This window comes from Lichenostomus cassidix, chromosome 2 (genome assembly GCF_008360975.1).
Source record: "Lichenostomus cassidix isolate B80296 chromosome 2, HeHo_3.0, whole genome shotgun sequence".
Lineage (NCBI taxonomy): Eukaryota > Metazoa > Chordata > Aves > Passeriformes > Meliphagidae > Lichenostomus > Lichenostomus cassidix.
Window position 1 is genome coordinate 68,461,559 of NC_139482.1, and position 25,188 is coordinate 68,486,746.

The 25,188-nt window shown below is 35.8% G+C and overlaps 1 protein-coding gene across 2 annotated transcripts in view; it reads right to left on the bottom strand.

Moving 5' to 3' along the window:
- Window positions 1-25,188, bottom strand: part of EXOC2 (exocyst complex component 2) — a 128,401-nt gene that overhangs the window by 49,860 nt on the left and 53,353 nt on the right. For both annotated transcript variants that reach the window (XM_085052019.1, XM_085052020.1), the window contains exons 11-16: window positions 22,672-22,790; window positions 10,910-11,035; window positions 8,244-8,368; window positions 4,863-4,931; window positions 4,441-4,598; window positions 1,250-1,371 (exon numbers count right to left, since the gene is read on the bottom strand). In XM_085052019.1, coding sequence (XP_084908145.1) covers window positions 1,250-1,371; window positions 4,441-4,598; window positions 4,863-4,931; window positions 8,244-8,368; window positions 10,910-11,035; window positions 22,672-22,790 — 719 coding nt within the window. The remainder of the gene's footprint in view (window positions 1-1,249; window positions 1,372-4,440; window positions 4,599-4,862; window positions 4,932-8,243; window positions 8,369-10,909; window positions 11,036-22,671; window positions 22,791-25,188) is intronic.

A 25,188-nucleotide genomic window follows, 5' to 3' on the forward strand; every position in this document is an offset into this window, starting at 1 on the left:
CCTCATATCACAATTAAAAGGAAAAAAAATCTTTCACCTATAATTAAGAAAAACCAAACAATTGAACTCAATTGTGCAAAGGGATGAAAAGAAAAGAAGTTCTCATACTTAGTGAAATTTGAAATAGTGATACTTTACAGAGTTTTAAGGAGCCAAGACAATTTATGAACTTATTCAGCCAGCTAGCTTGAACTTAATGCAGAAAAATGATATTAATTGTGAAATGGGATTTAATAAAATAATTAAGAGCCAAGAATGCAGTTCATATCAATATAGTAACAAACCATAGAAACCTAATCAATTGTTGTCACCAAAAGTTTAAAAACTAGCTTAATATGCTTGACATGCTAAAGCCTAGAGTAAAACTCTTAGCTTCATGTCAGCCTAGATAAAATCATATGTTAAAGATTAAAAGTGATTAAATTGTAATATTAAAAAGCCCTAGTTTTTTTTAACATTGAAGGCAAGTAGTCTTTTGGAAAAAAACCCCACAACCCGGCTAAGAGAATTAGCAGATCAATCTGTCTTGATTTTAGGAGAGATATTTATTTCTGGAAGATCAACTTCATTCAAATTTAAGTTTCAGAATTGAATACAAGACAGCAAGAAGAATAGCCTCTGATGGAATAGAGTCACATTAGATTTAGAGAATGTGCTACTGGCCTTCACAGTCCAGACATTTATGGCAGAAGTTGTGCACACAGCAGGAAATCTTGGGGATTAGAATGTTAGTAAAAAGCCTTGGAAATCACACAACTAAAATACTGTTGGGATTTTAGGGTATCCCAACAGTGGGATACAGGGGCTGTGGATTGGTGGGTTTTTGGGTTTTTTGTTTGTTTTCTTATCTGTTTTTGTTTTTGGTTTGTTTGTTTGTTTTTTGTCCTTGAGAGTGGGACATCAGTTATTTAATTCTTCATGGTATAGGAAAACTCAAGAAAGAAAATAAATTATATTTCCAAAATGGAAAAGCTGCATCATGAGATAAATCACTTGTATTGTAAAACAGCCTCAACCCAAAGTCTAACCTACTGTATTTATTAGACTGAGGGAAGAAGATACTCATGATGTATTTCTGGAAGAAAAATGAAGTATTTGAGTAACTCTTGTAAGATATTACAGAACTCAGATGAGTCCACTGTCACTATAACATCTGTAATAAACATGGTTATCTTTTAGAACATGGTCTGGCCTAATAAGGGGCAAAAATGAATGACAGTAAGCAAAGAGACCTGCAGCCTTCTATTACCTTCAGCTGTGTGTTGTAAGGTCACAATAATGCATCGTACACGAAGGTCCAAAATCAGATCCTGGATAATCTGAAGCATGTCATTGGGTATCTCAAGTGCAGTAAGAGATTCAGAACTAAGCCTGGAAAGCAAATAAAGTTAGATGGAAGTGTAAATCTGAAGGTTTTTAAAGCTGATTTAACTTCACTGATTTTTTCAGACATTTCCTACATGCATAAATACAATAGCTCCATCCTCAGTGTATCTTTGAAAACCAATTATCCCATTCTGAGATTAATTATGTACCTAGTTCAGAAGATTGCAAATGCAGACTTTATCTTTCTTTAACATTGTAATAATGTCATCACAGCAACATGCCAACTTTTTCTACTGTCTTCTTGCACTTCCCCACTTGTCTTTCTGCCTCCATCTCTTGTCCTATGATCCAAGAATAATCCTTTTGGAGCAGAAGCAGTGTTTTTATTGTTTTTAAGTGAATGTCTAGATCAAATACAAGATCCACAACAGGTTTTCTGAGATATTTTTTACCTGCATGACAACAGTAACAGTGATTAAACTGTCATAAATAGTGATGTGGGTGTGCATCAGACTGCTAATAAAATGCACATTTAAGGAGCCAAAATACAGCTACTGCACCATGTGCAGACAATTCATCCACTGTTTTGCCTCCAATTCTGACGAGGCACAAATCACTGGCACTATAGGTGAGGATGGAGACATGAATTTCTGGGTTTTTTTTTCTTTTAGAAATAGTAATACAGCAGCTGCTTGCAAGAACTAGCATTTCAGCTTTCAACTAAAAGGCTGCAGTTGTGCTCATACTTAGTCAGGGGCACAGAGGGAGGTTCACTGCTTTTATCCAACTCCTGGATATGTAAGCAAGGACAATCCAAAGACAATCATTGCTATCTGCCCTACTGCTAATATTGAGGAAAGCACAAGTAATAGAGAGTCCTAAAGTGGAGGAATAGGAAGGCACAGGCAAACAAGTGGAACATTTCCAATCATCCACCTGTAGGGTCCAGTTCCATCCCCCTGGTATTAGGCATGAACCACCAAACCTCCACCACTAACCAGACTGCTCTCCACCCAGCACAACTACTGAATTAGTAGATTAGAAAAATCTGTACTATCTCAGCCAGCCTGGAAACAGAATGTAAATACTCCTCTGTGAGAAATTTAAGTTACTTTAGACTGCACAGAAGACCTGTACTTAGAGTTGATTCCATTTCTGGGAGCACACAGCTGTCATATCCCTAAGATCATACTTTTTCTCACATAATACACCCTAACAAATACATACTTTTCATACCTTTATAGTAAGACAAAAGTCCTGCCAGCAATGGCTCACTTGATTGCACAGCTCTAATTTATTCTCTGGAACCTATTCATACTGGGCAATGACAGAGTAGGGTACAAGAGAAAGACTGTGCTACCACCTGTGTGATACGTACAAATATATATGTTTGGTATCAGCTGTGTGATACACACAAATGAGTAGAAAAATTAAGATCACACAGATGTAATGAAAACTCCTCCTTATCTAATATTGTGAGTTTTATTACTCTTAAATACAAGCAGAAAACAGTAAATCATTTGTGAGAACAGAAAACAGTAAAATTCTATCATGTGTTTCATAATGACTTCTAGTTACGAACTATGAAAATAAGGCTTAAGCTATTACATAACTTTGCAACAAATAAAGGTCTTAGGCAGTGTGTAGACTCTTCTTGGGAAAAGCCCACCTCACTGTTGGTGTGAGTCACAAGAATTTGTCAGATTGTCAAAGTGTGGGGGCTTGAAAATTAACACACTTGAAGCACCTGCATAAACTTCTGACCTGGTCATCACTGGTCAGTACCCTATGCTGATATGTTCTGTTCCTCTTCTCCAGATGCCCCTTTTCTTCTCTACTGTTGATGACCTTGGAGTAAAATCTAGCCCACTTTATTCAAGTGCCATCGCTAAGAACACAAGGTGGGGAAAGGAGTGGGAGGGAGCAAGGATTTCCCCAGCACTCAGTTCCGTTGTTCATTACAAGGGTACTGCCCGGAAAGCAAAAGGAGATTCTCTGAAAAAGAGTCTTCATACAGCCTGTAACCTCAGCCTGGATCTTATCTCAGATGGCAGGAGCACAATTAACTTTTAGAGAATCTGTTGCTTACATTTCCAAGCCAGTACTACAGATGTGCAAGTGCTAAAGTCTAGAATTTTATAATTAGAATGAAACTCATGGATTACTTCTCCTAAAAGGGCAACACCAGTACCCCTTTTTAATCTTTTTATCAAATATCAAGTCTGCTCCTTAAATTGAAAGAATTCCATAAAATTCAGCCAGCATAACAACCTTCATATGGAAAAATTTTTCTAAATGGTTACAGTACAGATAATGTAAGTGACAACAGAACGAAAGTGTCAAACAGATTTGGCAACAGGTGTGTATCACTGCTAGCCTCATCTGCAATAAGAGTAGCTATACATGATTATATCCCTTTCTTTTCTTCATCTGTGCTTTGCCTGTTACCTGCTTTGAAAACTCTAAATAAAAAGTACAGTATCATATCCAGGTGCTATTTCAGGTATTATTTTTTCCAAAAGTTAATGACAATTATTGTAGCCCCCATAGACAAATGCAAGCAAATTATTTATATTAGTGAGTAATTTTGCAATTAATGATTTTATGAATAATAACATTATTAATTTTATACACAAATATAAACAGAATAATATTATAAGTAGGAGTATCACATTCCATTAAACAACTCTAATGGTAAACTATGATCTAAGAATGATACTACAGTGAGAAACATGATGTTTTCACCTATTTTTGGTAATGATGGGAAGACATGTAGCAAATGAAGCAAATAATTGCTTTCTATCCTAAAGAATCAAATCCTGTTTTGTTCACTGAGCATCTATGCTGTGCCAAGCAAGCATTTTATTCAAACTTTTTTGTAAGATGCTATGGGAAAAATGTTATTATGTAATAAGACTATATATTGAGAAATCATTAATTACACTTGCACACAGAATCCTAAATCTGACATAAGCAATTTTTTTGCAATCCTATTTTTGAAAATGTTAGCATTATCAAAATTCAGGGTATTTAATGCAATGAACAAAACATTTTGTCTTAAAGCACACATATTCCAGGAACAGAATGATTTTATGGGTCCAGAGATTGATTTACCTTACAGTCTGGATAACATGTGTTAGCCACTGGCCAGAAAGTTCAGATTTCATCTCCCAGCCACCATATTGTCTTAATTCTCCTTCTCTGAGGCTGAATGGAAGCAAGGCTCCACAGATAAGTTTCACCAGAGAGTGCATCACTTCCTGAATCATTTTCTGCATCAGAAGAAGGGAAAGAAAATTCAAGGAAAAAGCTCAACCAACATGCTTAAGCAGCCATGTACTTGCAATATGCAAGAGGGTAACAATGTTAGATTTACAGGTGGCTCCACATGGTAGAGAAGAGAGGAGAAGGAGGTATGAGGGTACACAAATGATTTAAGAAATCTTATTTTTCAAGGTGACACTTAAGTATCTTGCTATGAAAGACAAATGAAAGAAAATAAGGTTCTCCCCACCACATCTCCCCCAACTACTTACCTTGAAATCATTTTGTCTTTGCCTAGCATTTTTCTTTGATCTTTCCATTTGGCCAGATTTTTCAGCAGTCTTGTGAAAATGAGAAAATTGAAAAGTGTAAGTATCTTATAACCACTGTCAAAATAATTCTGAAAAAGGGGGTTTCAAAGTGAAGAAGTGAAAACCGATGAGTTTATGATGTAATTATAAAAACTAACTCATGGCATTTCACTAAGCAAAGACTATATATATCTCAATAAACTCAAGGTACTGTAGGTCAGTACCTTGAAATGTTTAATTCCAAGGAACAACGTGTGCTTAAGACAAAGTCAGAGACAAGCAGGACACAAACTTCTTGAGGTCAATGTATTCTCACTGCAGTGTCAGTGAGATCTAAAACATACATAGTCCAAGTGTGCATCAATTTTACATGAAGAAACTATTTTTTTCAGCATGAAAGCTGACCAGAGGAAGACATCCACGTGAAGTGGGAGGCAATTTTTGGAATGAAGGCAGTTTGGAATTGCAAGATGTTAGGGGGAGGGTTGCAGACTTTTTGTTCGGTTTTAGGAGCAGTATTTTGTTACAATGCTTTTTAAATAATTCAACTAATTGCAAAAGAAAGTCTGCAAAATCAGCAGCATCTTCATTGTCACTTCTTTGAGAACAGAGGAATTTGAGTACACTTTGCATGAGACAGTTACAGTTGAAGAAAAACATGGTTTGACTAATAGTCTTCCTGTTTGTAGTTTTACCCTTCTGTGGGGACTACTGAGATCTCAGTAGAGTAAATTACATTGAAAAAGTTATTTCAAATCCTAGGTGAAGTGCAGATGTTAAATTTTATAGTAAGAACATCTCCTATTTTATGTTTGTACAGCAACATCTACTGGACAAGGAGCGCAATAACACGGCAGCAGTGTTATCGAAGAGAATCAGTTTGCTTTCAAATAATTAATTTGAAATGCTGTGTTTTTCAAAATCCCTCTTTAGTTAAAGCATTTAAGATTTTAAAGCTAAAATAAATAATTTGAAGTGAGCAAAATTAGAGAAAAATCAAACTGCTTAACAGTTTTGGAAAATACATAGCTGTGAAACTCTAGTACTTTAAAGCTCTGAATTATACCATTTCAGACTAGGAGAACAACCTTCAAATTATTGTTGCATCTAATTCCCACTTCTCTCTTCTAAAGCATTCAAAAGAAAATAAGCTGTATTCCTTGAAACTTCAGATAGCAACTTTAAATTCACACTAGTTTACAGCTGGATTAAACAGAGCAATTCACAGATCTTTGATATCTTTTTTTTTCTTTAGTGGTTTTGCTGAAGACCAATCTTAAACCTTTCCTGCACAGACAGACCAAAACTATCTTGTGGTAAGATCAACGGTTACTACTCACATTTGTGACTTCACCTAGAGTGATTCAAAGAACTCAACTATTCAGACTGTTGAAATACCACATACATCTTTAACTGACAATATTTTAAGGCATATAACTAACCTTTCAGAACTAAAAACAACCTCCTCCCCACCAAAAACTTACAAACGAAAAAAGATAAAGTCTGGAAATGCATATGTGAAGATTTTTCTACATTTTTAAAGTGTTTTGACTTGAATAAGCTAACTGAAATAACCTTCTATACCATTTTTCATAGGATGTTTCTTAAAAAATGTAGCAATCACCTTGCTTCCTAAATGATGCTAAATAGCAAGCAACATGGTCAAAGAACTTTCTTTGTGGACAATTAAAATCTCTGCTGTTTCTGACAGAAAAACACAACCTTTCAGTCTTGAATGCACTGTGATGACAGATATTCTTAGGTGTTCTAGAAGTCTTCTAGCTTATGTCACCCTCTCCTCTCACTCATCCTCAATTGACTGTGGCATGCAGACACACAGGAGGAATAGAGGATACCCTCCCTCCTCTCTCCCCAAGAACTTGTGGAGAACTTCTATAAGGACCAAAGGAGCAAAAGAAATCAAATGTATGGGAATCAGTTTCTCAGAAGTTCAGAATTTGGCCCAAAAAACCCAACAGCATACGTACCTTACAGACTAACAACAAAACTACCTCTTTTGTGTTTTTAATACATTGAAACAATGTTTTGTTCAGGCAGGAGAGAAGATCACTACATTTTCCATTTACAGTCATTTTCATGAGCAGAATTTCTCAACCTTGTTTACAGTTCAAGTCTCTATTTCTCTAGAAAAAGCCTTCTTTTCCATTGTACACAGAAAAAAAACTATCACAGTAACTTTACAGGTGAATTTGTAAAGTTTAATTTTCAACAGTACTGGTGTCAGAAAGGTTGCAATTTCCCTTATGAAATAAATTATTTTTGTGAAAGTCAACAGTACTAAGTTTATTCTTGATTTTACATCCTTCACTGAACATTATGAGTAAATGCTATATCTTTCTTTTGATTTTTATCACATAAAATGAGGATCACATATGGCATCTACTTCACTGAAGCTATAATGCTCTCTACATTATGTTCAACATCTAAAGGGCTAAAGTACCTATCAGTGTCATCATATGAAAACAGTGTATTGATTTATAAAGTGTAGCAATAAACAGATAAATTAATTCTTTAGTTCAAGAAATGGAAAATGGGAACATAAACTTCCAAATGTTCTTTTTCAAAGGCTTTTGTTTTTTCTACTAAAGCTGCAAAGAACAGTAGATAGACATGATGACTTCAAAATTTAAACACAGCAGAACATTGTATGTTACAAATTAATTAATTTATCAAAATTAATTTTGAGAGGTATCCTTTCATAATCTGTTGAGTGTGGATATAAAAACAGCATGTGTCATGAATCATTACTTTTGGTTTTCCCCTTCTTCTTGGATTATCAAGATTATATTTGCATGATTTGGAAAACTCAGATCATCTGAGCAAGAAGGAATAGAAGCACAGGTAATTGCCGCTGACGAACCTCCCAGAGTAGACTCCCTATAATGTGTCCAGGAATTCTGTTCTGTGCCTTGGTTATTTTGCAACCCTGATCTTGAACTTAACCTCACTTCCAAATACTTACAACTCAAGAAATGAGTATTCTTTTCCAAAGAAAGAAAACATTTTTTTTTCTGTATGACTATCTTTTACATATCTCTACCCTTCATGCAATGTGCTATTTTTTCAGATCACCAATGAAGGGCCAGCTATGAGTAAGAGGTGAAAGTACGCCGGTATTATTGAGTCCAGCAAGTGGAACACGCACAGACACAACCCCCACTATCAGAAGCTGAAGTAATTCCACTGTACGCTTACATTCTTTTAAAAACTAAAAATCTCTTACTAAAATGTTGTCACTTCTACCAGTGAAATATAATACTTTAAATATAATTATTACAGACCTTTGTTACTTATAAGTCATTTATATAGAAGAATCCATACCTCACTGAATAAACTTCCATTCACATAAGAAACCCAGAGCTTCCAGAAGTTGGGCAGCTGACTTACAACAAGTTTTGTCAACTTTTCAACAAATACAACTTGCTGAGGAGCTTTGTATCGCCAAGCTAAAAGAGAGACAGAGGATCGAAAAAGCAAAATTAATTTTTTTAAAAATAACAATAGGAATGTACCACTATCTTGTTGCTGCTTTGTATTACACAAGTGACTATACAGTATATATTAAACCTTTCAGGTAGGAATAAAAAAAATTAAAGCCCAGTCCATATATGTGTACATAATTCGTACACATACAAGCTCTTTCTTCCCCTCTCATATGCTTACAAGGTGTCAGCACTATGACAATACCTACAGAATAGTTCCCCATGCAGGGGTATCTAAGGCAATCCACCTAAAAATCCATTCAGACAGTATTCTTTCTTCAAACTACCCTAAAAAGTAAGGTGACATGAAAGCAATCAAGATATTAGAAAAGTTTCAAATGAAATCTCAGCAACAGATAACTCTTCTCAGTTTCCTATGCAGGGGGTGAAAGGTGGTAAAGAGAAAGCTGAACAGAGGCAGAAGAAAAATACCCACCAATACAGAAAATAAAGAAACCTTGTGAAATACTCTTCTATAACAACCTATGTTCTCCATTAAACCATCATTACAATGGTTTAACAAAACAGGGTATCAGCACAATAGCAAGGAGAGATTTGTATTTCACTTCAAGAACTAGAGTCCACTTTGGAACACTTGGACAAAGAAATAATTTTTTTTTAAAAACCAAAACAAATAGCCAAAGGTCACCCAAACCAAGATAAAAACACTTCAGAATGACGTTTGTTGGTGTGGTGTTTTATTTTGTATAAACTCAGGTCTTTTACAAATGCTAAATTTAAAAATATGATAACATCCTATATAATGCTGTGGCAATGCAGAAAAATGTTGCATGAAATAGCACTTTTTGCATCTACTTTGCTAGAGAATGTTGCCTACGCACAACAGAAATTCGCCATTTAGGCCAAAACAGCTGCCTAATAGCACACTACATAACTTCACCAGAGCCTCACTATTTTATTGTGTTGGTAGACAGTATTAATTCCCCTTGAAGTACAGCATGCCTTCAGCAGCATCCATTTGTCAAGGCGTGGATCAAGTATTGGTCCATTTCTTAACTGGAGAATTGAACATCTGCACTACCCATTTTTTTCTCATGGTCAAAAAGTTTAGGCAGTTTGGAATATATTTGAAAATAAAATCATAATGGAAGCCCAGAATTTGGAAAGAGGCTCTCACATAACTCAAGTGCAACTGTGCTGAAAGTGATATATCTGTTTAGGAGTAATGAAAACTTCAAGGTTCAATTGGAAAAGCTCCTAATGTAGACCCAGCTTCTAATAAAAAAAATTCAGCTCCTTTGAGAAACCATTTAATCTTTGCCAAAAGCTCCAGCACCAGTCCAAGGTTATAGCCTGTGATGTCTGTTCATAACTGGAAACATACTGGCAAGACTTACTTCATCTACTAAATACTTTTCCCCTGCATACTTCAGGCATAGGCTCAAGCCTGCAGACAGCAGATATTTCTTAGAATAAGCTACTTTACATCATATCAAAAGGTTATGGCCATAAATTCAGGATATTGTTTCTTTCTCGCTAGAGAAAGCTCTAATCTATATTTTATTCCATTGATTCTATTATAACCTCTGCTATGCCATTCTTAAAATGAAATGAGAGCTATTGTCTATTGTTTACATACTCTCAAGAACTTATACTCAAGCGAGAGCTGAATGTTATTTGAATGCTGCAGTTTTGAATTCATAGCAATTTCTTTGAACAATCTCTTGGACAATCACTGTCAAACATATCGGGGAAAAAAAAAACCCCAAACACACCAAATCACCAAAAAAGCCCAGAGATGTCATTCCTTAAATTTACCAAAAATCAGAAAGACCCACAAGCAACAAGAAAACAGAACACACCACGGCACATTTGGAATGGCAGCTCTCGCTCAGGTATCTTAAGTGGTAGGTTTGCTTTGTCACTCCACTCAGAGGAGAGCAAGGATGGCAGAGCTATCAGTATCATGTGCACCTAAGCACCAAGGAACTCAACTCAGAGGCAACTCATTCTAACTCTAGTAAATTGGGACGGATTATTACAGTGCTCCAATTCTCCAGTTTTCCTTAGAATCTTGGTTTAAATTGGTGTCTACAGAATATACAAAACTTGCAGAAAAATTACCTTTTGCAGTTTGTAAAAGATAACAGACCCTAAAAGCAAAATAACTGAAGTAGAACTGCCTGCCATATAGGCAATTAAGTCTCTGCTCATGCAAAAGAATTCAAACAAGTTAATAATAAGCTTTTGGACATTGGATTGGATAAGGATTTTGGACATTACTTGCTACATTAAGTGTGACATTCATATTGTTAGTGGATGGCAAATTTTGAACTTGAATTTGAATTTTATGAAATGCTCTTTGCTTGCAGAAAACATAGAAGACTTCTTTAGTAAGCAACAGTAATGCATGAGAAAAAAGAATTATATTTCATAGCAATCCAAAACAAACACACAAAGACTTTTGTTTGGGTTTTTTGACTACACCATACACTGGTCACTGGGGCCTGCAGCTTTGTTTTTTCAAATAAAACAGATGCCTACCATCATCACGGCCAGACTGAAAGCTGCTGCCCCGTTTCAGTGAAGCAGTTTGACTGAGATGGCCAATCGGCGACGGACGCACATCACTGTCCAGGTCTAGCATGGGGCTGTGGAGTAATGCATTGCCTGAAGAGGGGAAAAAACCCAAAAGTTAGAATAATTTTGCATGTCAGTTGACACGAAATTGCATGCTGCATGTGGAATTTTAATTTAAGTCAGTGATACAAATGTAATCTTACAAAAACATTCTTAATCTTGCTTTATTTAGACCATTTGTTCATCTGTATCAGTGCTATTCAATACCACTACTATTGACTCCTGTAGCAAAGCCAAAAATGGAAGTATCACATGAAAAATACTGTTCTTTGGTCTGTATGTTTCTGTGTTTATAATTAATGCCCTACAATTATTTGCTTGAAAGCCGTGGATAAATATGTATTTATGCCATCAGTGACACTGCCTGTGCTTTTTTTCTGGTGTATGTCCTAAATACACTTTTTAACAGCAAAAGTTTCTTTTGTGTCTGTCTAGCTGGAGCAGTTAAGGGCAGAGCATTCAACTACTACTTAGCTGTTTGACTTCTACAGAGTTCAGGCAGAAAGAATCCATCCATCAGGAGTCAGATGAACTAATGGCACTGTTCGTTTGTAAATGTCCTTACTTCCATGTAACTACAAAGCCACAAAATATTTTCCAGTGTACCAAACAATTATTTTTTCTTTGGTGCCTGTCCATGTGTAGGTCACTATTCACAAGTCTAGGCAGGGATCTAATCTGATGGACGTGGATACTTGGAGTCTAATATGAATTTTGAAAAACAACCATATAAGAATAAGAGGACTGTGATAATTTTAAAATGTACCGTGACACTACCAATATCCTTTTTAAAGTCTAAATTGCTACTTTATGCATTTCACCTTAGAGATACATTTCTGAAAGTAGTAATCAAAAATTATTTTAGCATTGCCCAACTGAGCTGTAACAATTAAACTTAAATGAATCACAATTAATAGAATTATAGAACAGCCCAGGCTGGAAAAGCTCTCAGAAGGCCATCTGGTCCAACCTTTCATGGGAAAAGGGAGCCATAGTGAGAGTATCTAGCACCCTGTCCAGTTCAATCTTGAAAACCTCCAGTGATGGGAACTTTACAGTGTAGCTGGGGAGATTACTTCAGTGATTGATTGTTCTCAATGGAAAAAAAAATCTTATATTGAGATGAAACCTCCCCTGGTAATTCATGCTGAATTTTACAGTGAGAACATCAGTATTCCAGTTTATATTGTTGATCTTTTTCACAGATATCTACATTCACTTAAAGTAACAGGAAGGTTGCACAGGAGGACCAACAGGTGTAACACTGAAATACTCAGATTCAGGAGTAGCATAAAGCAAAAAGGATCCAAAGCACATTTATTCTGGTGTCAGACCAGCATGGCAGAAAGATATACCTAATCTTTTTACTCCAACTGCTGGGGCTTTTAGAGTAATATTAAGCACTGTGAAACTTATCACAAACTTCCAATAGGTGACAGTATTGGGTTTCAGTTCATTTTGAAATAAGTTCTTCCTCCCATAATTCTTTAAAGGCTTTTAAAGAAATTTCCTGTGGCCTTTCACTGCAGCATTATCATCATCAAAATAACTGTCAGTTCTTCTATACATCTTATTACTGTTCATAGTATAAGACACATAAGTAAATAGACTGAATTTGCTACATCATTCACAATTGTGATTGACACACTGTATTAACTGACTTGGTGATCTAAACCTTCCTATCTGTACAATGTATTACAATTCTGTTAACTAACTCCTACACCACTTACTAAACACAACTTATCTTTATGACACTTTAAAACTGATGAGTTTTCAACAACAGAATCCACTGCAGTGATTTAAGCATATTATCCATTGTCACAACAGACAAGATCTACAGTGGGTTTGAACAAGAATTTGTGGAAAGACTTTTCCTTTTGAAAAAACTAAAAAATGCACAAAAATGAGAAAGCAAACAACTAAAGCTTTGCAGTAATTAATATCCAGGAAAACAATTCAGCAACCTTACAGAATGAAGTAAAACCAAAACAAATTGATTTTTCTTCGAATTAAAAAAACCTTATATTCAGTATCTTACAGCAATTCTGCATAGAATAAAAAGAAAGTTGTAGAAGACCCTGAGAAATTTTAAGTGTCTCACACAGTTCCTAGGCTTTCAAGAGCATTTGGCTGAGATTCAACATATTTGCATTTTATTTGGAAAAAAAAAAGTATGCCAAGAAGGCCAAGTCAAAATTGTCACAGGCATTTCTATTTAAAGCACATTTTATTAAAAAAAACCAAAGCAGCAAGAGTGTAGCAATGTTATTTTCACAAAAATGACAACAAAAATCCCTCTGATCTCTCTGCATAGAATTTAAGTTCTCAGCTTCCAGACACCTTGTTAATATGAGGAATGTCTTGTAAACAGATGGTCTCTAAAAATGACAGTGCCAATTAAACCTCAGAATTAAGAAAAACAGACATACTTACCGAAACACCTTAATGTGAATTAGTTAAATTAAAACCACTTGCTAGAGGTAGCTGTATTGCTGCTGCTGCACTAACCCCACGCAGCCCAAATGGTTTATATATTCACCAGTAACAGAAAACATGTAAAGAATATTCTCTTGTTCCACCAGAAAAGCCACATCATCAGTTTGCTGGCATACCAGGAAAAGAAAGTTTAACATGAACTAATTTCTTAATTGGTTGTCTAGCATTACAAGCAAGTATAACACAGCAGCAGGGAACTACAACAGCACATATACCCTCAGGACTAATAAACATCTGGACTACATTAGCAAAGCTGATCTTGCTTTCACCCTACCAGAAGATAGCGCTTGAAGACTGCACACTAATGCATAAATCTTGTAAAAAAAGTGAGAGTTAACTTACAAACAATTTTTCTTCTATCCCAACTCGTTCCCTCTCTAGAGCCAGCAGCTTAAATTTAGCAGCATAATGTAATACAATGAATTAATAGTAGTATGGACTGCAGACAATAATATTTATAAACCTAAATAAACTAACCAAATAATAATTTACTGCCCACTCAGTATTTGATTTGTGTACTACTTTTACGTTCCTAGATCCTGAATGTAGAACACCAACAATCTAAAGTTTCAAGAAATTAATTTTTATTGTGCTGACAGGTTTTAAGAAGTATAAATAGCATGAATACAATATTCCTGGTAGATCTTTACTTTTAAAAAATACACTGCATCTTTGAAGCTACAAAAGTAATTTTTTCAAAAATAAAGCATCTACATGGAGCATATCTACCAGTGACTCCAGTGCCAAGTGTATATTTAGTCAAGGAAACACAGGAAAAATAAATGTACTACATTCTCTTCTTCTACCCAACAGTAATCACAAAACAAAAGTATAGTTAATACCTTATTACATTGACAACTGTACAGTCCTTAAAAGATCAAATACATAGTTTTAAGGATCTCAATACTGCTTTAATTTTCTTTTTTTTTTTAAACAAAGGATTTTACTGGGTTTCAACCTTTTGTGCACAGATATTTTGAAGGTGCACATTCAAATGTTGTGTGAAATAAAAATATTTCAGTGGTTTTGTTCACACCTCTTCTGTTCTAGTGCAGTAAGATCTCACCAAAATAAGAATCTAAAGAACACAGTAAAAGCACAGTTCTTTTTGATGTTATTTCTCTAATTTGTGCTTCTACTTTCTGTAAATCAAAAGCCACCTGTGCTGACCCCCAATTGCCATATTGGTTTGTCATATTACAGGGTGGTTCTCTTGTCATATTATAGGGTGGTTCTCTGTTCTTACAGCACCTATAGCTCATGTAGAAACCTTGACCCAGTTTTTGGATTATTACCTGCAAGCTCTTGGCATGCAGTGCCTTACAACCTCCATTAAAAAGACAACTGACATGAAATTTGCCTAAAATAGATTTTTTCATGATACACAAACCAGTCAATGATTTAAGCTTTTAAAAGCTGCTTTACTTTCATATTTCTAAATTATTACCACGCTGAGTGTAAATTGTTCTGCAATATCCATTGCTCCACAACTGCCTAGGCTTTTTCCCCCCTCTGAGGTTGGGCAGGCAGAGGTTTCTCAAGGGAGTCACACATCTCTCACCTCCCTCGATAGTCCAGCCTCAGCCACTCCGCAATTCTGCCAGCGCAGTGCATCAATTACATGCCTTTCAAAAGATTTTTACAAAAGCTGCTGGTGATCACGGGATAATATAGTGCCAGTACTTCTTGCAGTGACAAAGAAAATTGTTAACAAGTGACCAACCTTAGGCTAAGTAATCTTTCAGTGAGATTTGCCATGTTAAGTCAAATGTCAGTCATTATACAGACTTGCTCATATATAACATGTACATGTACATACAACATATACATTGTGTATATGAGCAAAATTAAATTCAAAGAAAAAAGACCCTACAAGATGTGCAACCAGGTGAATACAGTTACTGTATTTTCTCATCTATTATGTATTTTACAGTGAATTTTCTCACAGGCCACAATAGCAAGGGAAGGCTGATCTATAGCCTCCTGACTCTCTGAAGGGCAGCAGACTTCCTTAGCAGCCTTAAACACCTTTGAACATTTTTTCCTGTGCACAGCGGGCCCTTGTCCTGTGCTACAGCCTGACCACCCACTGTTGCTTGTTGACCAAACACACAGTGCCTGGAGCCCGCACCGACACTACCAGGATAAGATTGCTTTCAAGGACACTGCATTGAGAATTTCAATTTGTCTAGGCAAGAAATTAGGCGAGCAGGAGAAATTACTGAAAAATTAACCTGCTCAACAGATGAATGACTGCATTTTATTCTTTTTCCTAAGTACTTTTTCTTTCTATCCTTAGATTCTATCGGGATCTGACATTTCTAAGTGACTGAGAAGAAAATGGCCTGTTTTTATAGAAAAGTGATAAATGCGGAAGATTAAAATTGATATACTTTATAGAAAAAATATTTTCAGGAGACATTTAAAAATGAATGCTTTTTTAAGGCTAGTCTTCATTATTGTAAATGTGTTTGTAACAAAACTGTTTTTCAGTGTACTACAAAAAGGGTAACCAGGCCTATTGTAGTGGTGTTCCAAGTATTTCACAGCCTAAGGATTTACCTTATTGTCAGTCCTTCAGGTCAAAAAATTCTGAAACAAGAGCCAAGCATTCAAGTTCAGCACATAAATAAAAATGACTTCATTTTAGCACTAGCTCCAACGGACGTTAACATCATCAGCAACTTTGAAAAAACTCACTTTAACTTAATTGCCCAAACAAAGACTAAAAAGACTGGAGCAGACACAAAGGTAAAATTCTGGCCACTGAAGAGTTTCACTCTATCTTCAGTCATACTAATCTTTAATATTTTGATTGTAAGCTTACCTGTGTTGCTTTTTAATTGCAATAGTTACTCTCTTTATAGTACATTAATATTATTTAAATTCTTATATAAAATAAGAATGCCCCCATAACTCCTGAACATGCTGGATTCTACCAAAATTTCTAGATTACAGCAAAGTTTTAAGTAGTAAGAGAGGAAAATGAATCTGTTATCAATTTTTATACTGATCACTTTTTTTTCTCTCACTCCCTCTCTCTCTTTTTTTTTTTTAATTAATAACCCATTAAGGGTTTGCTTGACATCTGCTGTCAAAAGGGTATTTCTGCTATGGACAGGGGATGTGGTTTAGACATGAAATGGCTCCCAGCTGCAAGAATTCTTCTTCCAGATGTACAGTAAGCAAAGGCAATGGAAGAGAACCAGCTGCTAGGATAACAAATTGAAAAGGCCCTTTTGACACAAGCCTTGCCGGCCTGTCTGATCTAACAAAGATGGATCATTCATTGCAAGGTGAATAGAATCTCAGTGTGGCACAGAAGAAAGAGCAACATGGTCTAAGCATCCATTTCTCTCTTTCATACTAAGTACAGCTGCTGTTACTCTGGCACAGAAAAACCCTGCAGAGTTTTTTACAATATCAAGAGAGCTGTGCATCACACTCAGAGCGGCAAAAATTATAAGAACTAAAACAAAAAAAATAAAATACTAGTAAAAAAAAAAAAAATCACAGTGACTGTATTAGCATACCCCTGTTTGGAGAGCTGGGTCCACACTGGCAACTTTAATAAGTTGTATATTATAAAGTTTGCAAGCCAAAGGGCAGCAGAAAAATCACGCTACAACTCTGTCAGTGTTTTCATTTATAACTTTAGTTTCTAAAGGGTATGAACAGGCAGCTTATTTGCAATAATATTACATAGTATCTCAGAAAGATTTGTGTCACAGATGAGTGATTCAGGTTGCTCAAAGAATCTCCAGCAAAAATACTGGCAAAAGTGGTTTTAATACAGATTTCTAGAAGTGAGACTTAGTAAGTTCACAACAACCTGTTAAGAAATTAAGGCTTTCTTAGCTAGTTTGATGAGAACTGGATGGGAGTCCCTACCCATTTTAGTTCAAAGGATCATGAAACCTCTAAGCCACTATTAAAGTCTAAGCAAATAACCACTGGCCACACAGAAAACAGTCTTAACCTCCACAGCTTCTATCCCTGATACTCACATTAAGAATCCCATTGCCTAACTCCTTTTGGCTAGCTGCCCAGTGCCTCAGGCAAATTTTAAACTAAACCTCATTTATTTACTTTTATTTTCATGTCATTTTATGTCATTATATTCTCCATGTTTCCTGCGCTTCCAACAAATCCAAAAAGCATAAACCACAGTGAAAAACTACAATTATGCCTTAATAATAGAGGAATTGCCAAGTACAGCTAAAATTTTAAAATATGCAAAATCTTGAGGAAACCATTTCTGAAGGAAACCATTTAGCATCCAGGTACCAGATCTGAAAATCCCTAGATGTCTACAAATCATAAGATCGAAGGTCAAAAGCAGCAATTCAGGCTTTAGCCAGTACAAGGCATAAAATACCAGCACAATTCAGTTTACCATTCAAATATTTCATACTAGACATCTAATAAATACTGTTTTGAGTGAGCACATGCTCTTCCATGTTAACCTTTATATTCGTGGCTTGAAAAAACACTCTTTTTCCATTTTTTTCTATCTCAGGCATGTCCTTCTCTTTAATGCATCTACATGCTAAGTAACAGCAGCAAACTGACTTTACTTACTTCAGGTCCTTCCAGTGGACAAAAACAGTGGGATATGACCAGACACGTAACAATAATTCATCTATGCTTCAGGAAAACTTCATAACCATAGAAAAAGTTTCAAGAGCAATAAAAGAGCATGACTACCTATTCCATGAATAAGGCAGATAACATTTTAAGTTTTCTATTTAACACAGTAAATCCATGTATTTACAAACACTACTACATAAGCAGAGCTAGAGCTCCAGCCAGTTGCACATGGGTCCCACATCTCCAGCTGCGCCTTTAATGAAAGAATCTGACTATCAGAGAAGCAGGAGAATGGCTTAATATAAGGACAGGAGCATGGGAGCTTCATGATTTGGGTACCTCCTGTACTGCCTCACTATGACTTTGGCTATGCTGTTCGGTCTCTTTGTCTTGGCTACTACTTCAGTGCAGGAGAAATTTTGATCTGCTATCTTACCTGCACTTTCACTCATTCCTCAAAACATGTGGGCTTGGATTCAAACAGTTTCTCATAATACGAACATCACATACCTCCATTTTTTTTGCCTCGTAAATGAGGAAGGTCTGCTATAGCAAGAAATAGATAGGCGAAAGGTAATGATGGGTGAGTAATAACAGCCATATCTTAGCACATAATGAAACATTAATCTACCTAATGCAAATTTAATCAGCAAACCAATGGGGTTGTTTAGACTGAGGGGAAACACTACATCCATACACATACAGAGTTATTCCTCAAGGGAAATAATACACTCCAAAATGCTGCTCTAAAGTACTTCATACACAGGACTTGAGAGAATTCCTCCTTCTACTTGTACCCATTGAAATAAATGCAACCAATTAACTAATGATCAGATTACTGCATCTATTATGATTAATGTCTATTAAAATCAAAGGAAAGATTCAATTAAACAATTTGCTTTTGGCAATTGTCAGCTTTTTAAGTCACACTGCCAAATTATTTGACAAAGCTTAGCACAGCTTGATATACCCTTTCAGGTTTTGGAAATAACATTAACACAAGTTGGATTAACTGGAAGCAGACAGTATTTGAAACACACAGGATTTCTGCTGACCCCTGACATAAATTCTGAGAAAGAACTCCCATGATCATTACAGCCCTGTAAACTTGCCATGGTTTCTTCCATCAGGTTGCATCAGGGACTGCATCATGTTATGATACTAAATGATACTTTTCACATCTAGGACATCATTCCAACTGCTGAGTATTTCTTACAAAATGGAGTTCATCTCTGGTAATATAACAAGCCCAGAGTTTTAAATTTTTTTTTCTTGTGATAGTACAGAAGGATTTGCACTTATATCAAAAATACATACTTAGATACCAACCTAGGACAAACATATTTAAAAATATCTCTAATACACAATTTTCTGTTCGCACCTTCCAAACACCTCAGCATCTAAATGAGCTCATTCCTCCCCTTCAACCTGGAGACCCTTGGAAGTGCAGCTATTAAGAAGAAGGTAATCATCAGATGAAGATCCCAGAGAGGATGTAGAAAACTAGACTGACTTCTTGTCAATATTGAGGATTTTTCCTGACTACCATACTATTGGCCTGGATGACATGAGCCACAATCTCTTACAGAAGATAGGATAAGATGCTATTTCTACATAAGAAAATGGAATTATTTCAGTTGTAATTACTTCTTGTTGTGTGGAGACAAATGGAACATTTTTGTCCCATAGAATATAGTGTTGTCATACTAACAACTAAATTTGGAGTAAGTTCTCCTTAGAATTTACTTAGGATTGTGTTTTAGCTTGTTTAGGAAATAATTGCAGTGTTAACCTTTCCTTCCTGAATACATCATGGCCAGCAAAAAATTTCTTTGAGAATATTTGCATTTTCACAATCAGCCGCAAAAGTCCTGTCCAGGATGGTTTTAAAAAACCCCAACCTTATCCAGGTAAGAAAAGCAGAAACTTTGTCTAATTCCAAATCCATTTCAAGAAGTAAAAGTCATGTGCAATGACCCAGAGCAGAGTTCTGCTTTCAAAACTAATAAAGCAGCAGCAAAATGCTTTGGCAGAAGCTCAGCTGGAAGGCGAAAAATTTTGCAGAAATGTAAAAATAGATACAATCTGCTACTAAGGTTTAAATTTACTATGCTGAAAAGTTTTGACTCAGTCAGTTTGAACCACAGATTCAGTTGGCAAAAGAGCTAAGGTAAGAATAGCCAGAAATGGTTGTTATGCTCAAGGTGGAACTCTTAATTGCTGTCTGCTTGTTCCAGTACTCATAATATAAAAACTGCCATCTGCTAGAAACAATGGCTATTATCCCTGTTGAAAAGGGAAACCTAGAAAGAATTTTAATGCCCTTTTCCTTAGAATATCAGTCTTATGACCAATCTCTTCCTTGAAACGCTTGATAAACAAAAAAAAAATTTTGAAGCATGTGTTAAGAGGAAGACTTCAGTGTTTGAAAATTTATTACTGTTTTATCTTAAAAAGAGCCTATGAATTTATGAACATATAAAAAAAAATTTAATTTGTTTAAGTTGATTATATCCCACAAAGTCTTGCATAATCAAATTGAGTAAAACTCCACACTTTCCCTGCGTGAAAAGCATACACCTATTAAAGTAGATTAAAATGCATTCCTTGTCTCTAATCACAACCAGCATTGTTCTACTTGGCAGTTAAAACCAATCCTTCTAAACTTTCTTTTTTCCATCTCCCACCTGGTGTACGCCAAAATGAAAGATCTATGGAAAGGAAAAATCATGCTTAGCAACTTTCCTTCGTCCTACTAGATACTAAGTGAGAAATTCAATCAGCTAGGATTGATTCTTGGGTATTTTAAAACCTGTACAAAAAACTATAATCAACAGAACACCACATAGAAGGCAGGAAGAAAATGACTGGAATTCGATGAGCTGTAAGCATTTCTTTCATACATGCATGAAATATTAACTATTGATACATGTATTTGCTGGGCATTCAGATCAATTTAATTCCCTCTTCTGTGAGCCAAAGAAAGACATAACATAACATCCCCTTTGATATTAAGAGTGAGGTAAGCAGATTCGTTGCAAGAAAAATACCAAACATATTGAAATTTTTCAAGACAAATCTAGGAATTTAGATGCATTTGCCACTCATTCAGTGGAACCTGTATATCAAAATTATATAGACTACTAATACAAAAAGTCTTGAGCACTAAGTATCTTCTTGTCTCTCTTATTCTTGCTAAAAAGCTGGAAAATGGCCATAAAAAACATTGCAAGCGAGAGAAGAAGGAAACTTAGAATTATTAACCATGGCTGTTCTCACAAGTCAGTTTTGCTCCTGGTAACTGAATGTTGTGAGGCTGGTGGTGGTGTCTCATGAGAAGTTTTGAAAAGGAAAGATGATGGGGAGATTTTGGAAGCATTCTGAATTTTGACCTGTGAGGCCATGAAAACAATTTGGCATTCCAGCTGGTTCCACAGCACATCACACCGTGTAGTGGAACAAAGATGGTCTGTGCACACTTTTAAGCTCAAATGTACTGACATCACTGTCACAAGTGATGCACCCAGTGAACTCCATACGCCATGTCAAAACCTCTACCACAGAGAGTTAAAGACTCCTGCAGAAAATTTACAGCACATTTCTGCAGCAGCTCCAACTCAGTAAAACCTTTGTGGTTTCTCAGAATAAAACACCTTATTTGGCTTGGGATATGCATGCACTAAGAATGGGGATTACCTATAAGCCAAGGGATGCCAGATTCCAATACAGCTATTCATTTCAGAACTGGCAGCAAACTCTGTAAGACTTCTTGAGAAACAAGGCACTGCTTCTAATTTCCTAATTTGAAAATCCAGTTTTCAGATTTTACTACTTGAAATGTCAGGCCAGCAGCCTTTCACCTGCTGGAAGGCTTTTCATATATAGGCTAATAAGATAGATCATGGTTATTTGTAGCTAAATTGCAGCCACACCTGCAAGCAATACCCACACTTTTCCTTGAGGAGCAAGGATGGCGAAGACAGAATACAACTATGTGTTCATATTGGTTATTGATAATAACTTTTCCTAAATATCCCCTTTGCCCAGCTCATAGGTCTGTGCAGATTCAGTGTAACCTGAATTTTTAAACTGCACACAAAGAAAGAACAAGAGAACTCCATAATATCACTCACTACATATCAAGGAATTCCGCATTATTCCACTGTGCACCTATGTTCTGTGTATTCATTTACTTACAGAATATCTTGTGACAAAGAAATCTAACTGGCAGATTCAGAGAACAATCCAAACTTGATGTGACCTCAAATAAATGTTTCAAGAGGACAGTAAACCACAGATAAATCATTGAAATTAAATGCTTTTCCCATGTAAAGAGCTTAAAAGTTATAAGTTAAGCAATAAGAAAACTCCAACTGCTGTTTTGTTTTTATAATAGAATCAAGAAAAAGTCTAAGTCAGTATCCAACTTTGTAAAAAGCTATCTAAATTGATGGGGAAAAATCTCAAATATCCTCTGTATACTAGAACTTGTCAAATAAAAGGCAATGCCAAGTTCCTAAATGTCAAATATACATATATATATATATATATATAAAGGTACAATAAAAATGTATCCTTGCCTTTTTGTTCTTTAACATAGCTCTCCTTACAGTTGTGCATGAGTTGCAGAATCCACTGATGTTGAGCACCAATGCACTGCCAAGCTGGGTCCCCAGGTGCATGAAGATCAGAGAGATATCTGCAAAAGCCAGTCCAAAAATCACAGCTCTGACTTGACACACTGAAGACCTCATTAAAAGAGACCAAAGATATACTAAGAAATACCTTTTCTTTTTTACATAAGTTTAAAAATTCAATAATAGGCACTAAGACACACCTAATATCCACCGCAAAGAGAAGCTTTGCATTCTTCTTTCTTCATTTAGTGAGGCAAAATTCCCCCAAAAATCCTTATAGGAATAAAACCCCCCACAGATCTTTAATATCATATTAATATGTATTTCCAGTCATGCCTCTAGTAAAGTATGCAGGAAACCAAGATCGTTATCTGCAAGGTTGCAGTTTAGTGCTTCATATTTCACTGGAACCTGTGATGGCATCTCAAGCACATAAAATATGGTATTTTTCTTCCTACTGTATATGTCCTGATTGTATCATCATGTAATCTTAACAAGTAATTAATTTCTGGCAGCTCAATAATTTTAGCACATGCATGCACAAACATATGTAAACCAAGCTCCTGGGCTGGTTTTCTGTTTGTTTGTTTTGGTCTGGTGTTTTTTTGTGCACACACTGTCTGAAAAAAAAAGATGGGGAAGAGATAACAAAAAGGATTGGGACTTCTAATTTGCAGAAGTAAAACACTGCCTGTCTTTAGGGAGAGAGGAGTATTAGAAGCCAGCTGTTGTGATTTTGAACAGAACACAAAAGGAATGTAGTCCCATGTATGGCATTCAAGACTATCTGACAACAACACTTTCAAAAGAGTATTTTCAAAAAGTGGTAGCTGCTCTACTGTTTAAGGCACCCCATTATATTCCACATTAATGAGACCTGGGACAGATTAAAAAAAAATCAAGATGATTAAGGTGAACTATGCTGATACACTATCTTAAGCAGTCCAGGGAATTTTTAACTCCCTCACAAAAGCTGTTTTACTACAATAATACCTAACATTAATTAGGACTGTGCTGCAAAATTCTGTCTTCTTTGACAACTGCCTGCAGTGTTTGAACAAAAAATAAACTGCCAAAGTAGGACTGGTTGGATGGATGAGAAAATTACACAACTAACCATTTTGACAGGGTGACATTTATAAATTATGAGCTCAAGTCCTTCTCAGTGTTAAGGAGGACTTTAGCCTTTTTTTAAACACAAAATTAAAAAAAAAAAAAATTACCACTGGTCTTGAAATACATTCATCTACTTAGCTGCTAAGTGCTATGGTAAACTATTTCTGAACAGTACAAAATAATTAACAGTGTAAATACCCTAATACAATGAGAGGATAATATGAATTGAAGCCTAATTATAAACATTAAATATCTGAAGGGAAAAAAACCACAGCATTTTAGGTCTTGGTCAACCTCCAACTTCAGAGACATACAAAACAAATGTATCAAGGAAGAAAAAACCCTCAGAATAATAGCACGGTTTAGGCAAACTATTTTACAGTTTGGATTTAATTAATTTCATTTTTGCTGAAGTCCTCTGAAGAATATCTACTTCATACCTTACCTCCAGAAAAATTACACTAAAACCATGTATATGTAGAGTACGGAAACTAATTTAATAGTTTTGTAGGCTGGGATTCTGTTGATTCATCAGAACTGAATTAGTTCACATTCATCCACTCCCTGCTCTTCTTCCTGATACTTTCTAAATGTGGAATACACTTGGTCACATTAACATGTTCTGCTTTAACATAGGCTGGGGTACTTTTAAAAATTCAATAGTTGAAGGCAAAGGGCTAGAAGAAAAACCACCTTAAAAACAACCAACCAAAACAACCAACTCCCAAAACCCAACCAAGAAACAATAAAACACAGCCAACCAAAAAAATGCACAAAAAACCCCCAACAAAACTCAGCCAGAATCAAGCACATGTACAACTATGTGTCTTTCAAGGAATCCTGAGAAAAAGTCATAAGACCTGGCTTAGGCTTAGGTTAAGCAGCTGCTCTTCAAAGTTTTCAGGTGTCACCTAGAAAACGACTGGCCAGTGCTGCCTTCCCAAACACAAAACTTTTAACTATTCATCTTAAAAAACAATTCCAATGAATAGGCAATATTTATGTAGCATCCAGAAGAACGAAAAGCACTCTGCATAAAGGCACTCAGGTCACTGTACTCATAAACTCACATGACATACAGGGACCTAAGACACCAATATCACACTCGGGCCTGGTGCACATGAAAAACACTCGAGACCTCGTGCAGGTGGCTGAATTTTACAAATGCTTCCCACACAGCACATCTGGTCTGCCTCTTTTAAGATAACTGACAAAAACACTGAGATTGTCAAGACACACTAGGAGCCCTAGTAGCATCCAGGCCTCAAAAGCTTTCTGAATAAAGCCATCAAATGTTCTGGAGCACTCCAAAGTTTGGCACCAAGGACTGAAAGGTAAAAGTCT